The sequence below is a fragment of the Rhyacophila brunnea genome, unplaced genomic scaffold (assembly GCF_057557595.1).
Source record: "Rhyacophila brunnea isolate RB1 unplaced genomic scaffold, BYU_Rbru_1.0 scaffold_18, whole genome shotgun sequence".
In the NCBI taxonomy this organism is placed as follows: domain Eukaryota; kingdom Metazoa; phylum Arthropoda; class Insecta; order Trichoptera; family Rhyacophilidae; genus Rhyacophila; species Rhyacophila brunnea.
Window position 1 is genome coordinate 13,389,362 of NW_028232837.1, and position 6,210 is coordinate 13,395,571.

Below are 6,210 nucleotides of genomic sequence, written 5' to 3' on the forward strand. Positions count from 1 at the left end.
CATCTTAGGTATTGCTAGTCATGACGCTATGTATCAACAAAGGAGAAAGAATAAAGAAATCATTCTTCGAAATTAAATTTTGTCCTTTAGATTGCTTTCATCAATAATTTATACAATAAAAACTGCGACTGAAACCTTGTCAACATGTTCACTTTACAGATTCATATCGGCAGACAAATCTGTGGGGGCGCAAGGCTGGAGAGCGGTGTGGACAGAGGTAAAGCAGTCGTCCGCAACTGACGCCTGCGACCAGTTCAAATGTCACAAGTCGGAGTTGTGCATCGCCGACAAACTGCTGTGCAACAGGGTGGACAACTGTGGTGCAGACGATAAAAGTGATGAAAATGATTGTAAGTTTATATGCATCGATCACGATCTTCGCAACAAATAAAGCCACACTCAGACTGAGAGCCGGTAACTGATTATATGCAAACAGAAAGTCTAGATGAAAGAACTTTACTAACCACATGTGTTATGAATATATGATAGTCTTTTCAAAATTGGATTCATATTATGGTTGAGTTACATTTATTCAAAAAACAAGTATCAATTTTTTTTACTTGTATCAGTGTACTTACACTGTACAAAATATGAATAAAGAAAATAAATATTTTATAGAAGTTTTCTACTGTGATATTTTTGAGCACATTTAACTGAGCAAATGAAGCATGGTTAAATTTGGTAAACTGCACAGATAATAACTGTCAAGTTAGCATTTTGGATTTCCAAATTCAAGCAATGGCTGTCACTTTATGATACTCATTGTTTTTAGGCGATTTATTATTCATGTGCAGTTATTTAAATGATTTTAATTGAAATAATAATGACAAAGTGTACCTCGTGACAGATTGTCTTTCCAAATGAACCTGCAATGCAGTCACTTGTAGGTAGCTAACCTCATCAGTAAAAAACCAGAGGTCCTCTTTTTGCTCCACTTGCATGTTAAGGCTATATCTATAATCTATAGAAGAAGGTTTACTTCAACAGCTTTGGGTTAGATTAATTTATTAATTGTCCAAGACGCTGGAACTACATATTGCTGACAATTAAATGCTCAATGTTTTCTTCTGAGACAGTAAGTATTTCGACAAATAAAATGTCAATCAATAGAACATCCTGTTTCCGAGTTGCAGATATTTGAGAAACTCATTGATACAGATAAGAAATTGTGTCACACTGAGAAGAGATATGAGACATTATATGTATTTCCAAATACCGACAAGTTGACAATTCAATATTAGTGTTTCAAGCATACCTAATGGTTTCTGGTAACATTACTTCATCGAATTTTCAAATTAGAGCAATATATCCATTTGTATATTTTTAATTCATCGAATTCTGTTTGATCATTTTTTTATAATAATATATAGTGTGCACATTGCATATATTTATATATTTTTAGTTAAGGGGGGACGTGCTCAGCGTGGATCAAAATGGAGCTTTTATTCTATTTTCTTTTAAAAAATCTTTTTTTTTTTAAACGGCACATGTTCAAACACGCGCGTTAACATGTTCTTACTCCTTACTTCAGTTTTAGTTTCGTCAGTTTATGGCTATGGCCGTATGTTGTAGCTTGACTTCTGGGGAATGCCAAAAGAAATGGCGTATTTCAAAAAAACACTACCTTATTCTTAGGTCAATAATTATTATAAAGCAAACATTATTCGTAGGATGTTTATCACACTTGGTCAAAGACATAGCTTATAATTAGTATCTTTAGAATTATCTTCAAATGTGTTAATCTTGCCCATTTTTTGAATAATGTCTAATTCTTGTCAAATTTGGGATCACAGAGATTATCAATATAATTTTTTATCGTAAATATTTCACTATTATAATGTCGACATAAATTATACTGATGGTATTATAAAGGCGTTTAAAAATTAATAAATGTAAAAAATCTTAACACCACTGCACATTAATGTACTAAAATATTAGAGCGAGAGGTTTAAAAGAATACTATTTTATGTAATAAAAATACGTTATGCAGTCATCAAATGTTTAAAATAGATAGATAATAAGGCTTCAAAATTATATAAATAGATTATCTACAACGTTTAAGGAATGCCCAGGATCATGCTTTGAAAATAGAATAAAAGCTCCATTTTGACCCACGCTGAGCACGTCCGGCCTTAAACTTTGAAAATAATGTGTACCTGTCGGGTTTTTGAATTGGACACCTCTTCATTATAATTCTTTTCGTTGCATAAACTTTACTTAAATAACTTAGCTCTTCGGTTTAAGTTGAAATGCCGAAGCATAGCAGATGTATTCACACGTAGTGTTGACCGGGCGTCCTCTTGTCTGTCGGTAGGTCCTAACCTGGGAACGTCGGACGGCAGCGCGGCCGCAGAGGAGCACTGGGGCGGCTGGCCGCTGTGGGGAGGAGCGGCGGCAGGCGTCGCGTTGGCGGGCGCGGGGGCATGGTGGTGGGCGGCGGCCGCCAAGAGACGGCGGCGCCGCTCCCGGGCGAGACTGCTGGCCCCGCCGCCACCCCCGCCTCGCCCTCCGCCGCCGCCTCCAGCCCCTCCGCCGCCCGTCACCCGTTCGCCTCCTCCCCCACCGCACTGCGACCCTTGCGGGGAGCGGCTTGCCAACGCTGACACCGTCTGACGCCACGATCGCCACTCGCCCGACCGCTCCGCTCTTCTCTACCTCGACTAGACATCATCACGGTGACCGCCTTCTCTCGACATCCCGGTGAACGGATCAATTATGAATTTGTCGGATCAGATAAAGAAATGCATCTCGATAATATTATATTTGAATGAGGCTACGACACTAAGTGCCATCATCGATCCTGCGATTGTTTGAATGAGATCGATTTCACCGTCCTCGACTCCCTCTATGATGTTTATAAGAATATTCTCATGAATTTTGAACATCTTTTTAGTTTCATTCCATTGAATGACGTGTTCAGTAATGGTAATTTTTCATCATGCATCTTCCATTGTTATCCAATTATTATGGCAATAACTATATTAGTTACCAATTCCACGTTTTGTAAAATTTCTACATCATCCAAAATATATTTCATTATTTCATGCTCCTGAGAAAGCATACTCGAAAGAGATGATGTAATAATCGATGGACAAAGTAGAATTTGAAGTTAATAAAATTCACTGTATTAATAAATACTGACCGCTCATCGGTGAACCTTCGAATTGTAAATGATCCGTTCACCTTCCAGAGTGTCCGAAGAAATAGGCAGGATATTGAAAATGAGATACGGAGAAACTTTCCACGCGTGGGGTCGGGAACAGCACGTAGACCACATAGAGTTAACGAAAGTGGCCCAGGGAGTATTGTTTCGCGAACGGTGTCGGTGCGGAACCGAACGTGTTAATAAATAGGGTACGACGGGGCGGCTTTGGGTGCGGGTCCATCGGGGTCGGCCGACTGCGCTCCGCGAAGGATTCAAATCAAATTGAAAATGGAACGAGCCCCACCTCGCGCGACCGCTCTGTCTTTCGGCGACAGATCGTGACCAAAAGAGCGGCGGGGCCGCGCGACGCAGGGTTTCTTTCTGTCATATTATATTTGTGCAATTAACTGACCCGCTTCTCAGCGGTTTTCCTATTTTCGATACCTACATCTGTTCTCATCGGGTCTATCGGCGCCTTTTTGCTGTGTCCTCGAAAATTATCGAGCGATCGCGACTTAACAATCCGCCGATGGTAATTTTGAAGTTTCGATTCAGCTGAGTCTCTATAGAGAAGAAAACGGATCCTGTTTAATTGTATAGTTGTTGAATTTATATGTATTTAATTGTAATTAGATAACATCCTATGTCTGTTTCCGATTTGCCAAATTTTTCATACATAAAAATTTCGAATATCGCAATAATTCGAATACCTCTTCCTTTGTGCAAATATTTACAAACATTATTTTTTTATATGTAGTCCTCGAGATACTATAGTTTAATGGAAATGTGCAGGTAAAATTATTGAAATTTGTATTAAATTAATTATTAATAATTGGCTGTACAAAAAATTCACAATTATTTTACACGTAATTATTAATTGTATAGAAAGTAATAAATTTACAGCTGCAAATGTTAGTGAAATACCTTGAGTGTCGAAGAATATTAAAGAACGACTCTTGAGCCAGAATTTTTAAAAGCCGTCGATCAAAAACAGAGATTATGATTTTATTATAAATATTATGAGATGAGGCACCGAGCCATCGATGTCTTTCCGAATTTAAATCATCTGAAAACCGGTTCAATAATGGCGCACCAGCATGAATGTCAACGGACCTTTTACAATTTACAATTTTAAGATAAGGAAATACACTAAAAATATTCGTTTGGTCTGATTCGATATTGAATTAACACGCGCACACGCAAAATATAACAATTGAGAATTATATTATTAGTAACGGTAACATTAAATATTTAGAAAAGAAATGTCGGCCGGTCCATTCGTGCTGGTGTGTGTTCGACCCCGCCCGTTGAACAATAAAATAAATCAAAGATCGGTCTCGTACGAGGGTCGATTACCGGAACCCCTAGTTGATAATGAAGTCTAACCGCATAGATTATTACTATGTAAAATTTTATACTCTAAGATTATATTGAATGTCTCACTGCATGACATAATTAGAGCTTAAAAATTAAACACCTAAATTAGAGTATTTGAAGTTTTTTATAAGAAGTATGCTTACATAGACACCCACCGTTGACCCGCGCTAACCCAGAGCCGTCCTTTCGTTATTATAATAATATCGTCGCAAAATATAAAAGATAAGCGTTAGCTATTATTGTACATAGATTTACGATTCCTTTTCTAAGTCACCACAGTTTGTATCAATGTTAGTAATTTTATATGATATATTGTTCTGGGGCGCCAGCGCCTGCGCCTGCGGTATGGGCACGGCGCAATGACATCTATCGTTTTATACGTATGTACGTGTACGTGTACGTGCTCACAACAAACTATATTAACTAATGTATATTATTATTAATTAAATTAATAATTACTACACCGAAATATGAGAAATAGCCCTAAGATAAGGTCGGGTACGGGTACGGCATACTTGACGCTCTTCCAACCGTTTCACCAGACCCCTACTTCATACACTTTTATTATTTCGAGAGCTTTGCACCGAGACCCTCATCCGAATGATAAAATTTAATTGATAAATTGCATTTTCAATTAACGACAAAATAACTTTGAGGCCCGGATTCTCCGTATGTTTGTAAGAAAAATGACAATTGATAATTGTATCCTTTGCTCAAAAATCCGGACAGTCAAAAAATATATAATATGTAAAACTTAAATAAATATGTGACAGCAATATGCACAAAAAATCTTTACCTCATGACATTCTGTTTAGACTATGTGGGTGTTTATATTATTTTGTTACTAGTAAAATAAATTAACCCTAGCCCAGGGTAAACCTACTACACGTAGGATACTTAAAATACCACTTTTGATTGCTATTGCACACAGCATCGTAAGAACTGACAATGTATAATAGCACATCACAAAAGGTATGCATGCGCACGTGTAATACCTATTTATAAAAACCTGTGCAGTATACTACCTTTAGTGGATTTACCCTGACTAGACAACACTACTGTTGTGAATATGATGATTGATGAATCACTGCCTGATGTGATAAATGAAATTACTGTCAAGAATTATATAAACTGTACCTAAATTTGGTTTTAAAAAAAACCCTCATTCACTTAATAATACTTACCATTAAAAAGATTCTTTTCATTAAAACTATGTATCACAATTTGGACTATAATACAGATAAAGGAAAAGGTTTTCTTCAATATCTTTGGAAGAAAACCTTTTTCTATACAGATATAGCCTGAATGTATGAAAGTGAAACTGACTAAAGGATACTTGGTCTACTAATCTTCACACAACCTCCGAAGAGTCAAAAAAAGCATACGTATATTTGCGCCAGCACTCAACAAATTGAAACCCACTCGAGGGTAAACACAGAAGGCTCTATCTACATGTGTAAATTGTCTTCAAACATGTGTTTGTTTTCAATGTCTTCACCATCAATAAAACGCTCTTGCCAGGGTAAATAATAACATAATTATGCATTAAATTATTACTAAATTCACTTTGAAGGCAAAATGTCATTTCCACGTCAGTTTCTTTAATTGGAGCCAGGTGGTACACTGAGCCGGCGCAGTCTAGTCACTGGTGTGATGCGGTTGAAGTGGCAGCTGCTGCATCCCCGGGC

The 6,210-nt window shown here is 37.3% G+C and overlaps 1 protein-coding gene across 3 annotated transcripts in view; it reads left to right on the plus strand.

The window, feature by feature from the left end:
* LOC147073229 (CUB domain-containing protein 2-like) overlaps positions 1-5,082 on the plus strand; it is a 314,685-nt gene extending 309,603 nt beyond the window's left edge. For all 3 annotated transcript variants that reach the window (XM_085945567.1, XM_085945568.1, XM_085945569.1), the window contains 2 exons: positions 160-350; positions 2,315-5,082. In XM_085945567.1, coding sequence (XP_085801693.1) covers positions 160-350; positions 2,315-2,613 — 490 coding nt within the window. In that variant the 3' untranslated portion in view covers positions 2,614-5,082. The remainder of the gene's footprint in view (positions 1-159; positions 351-2,314) is intronic.
* Positions 5,083-6,210: the final 1,128 nt, after the last annotated feature.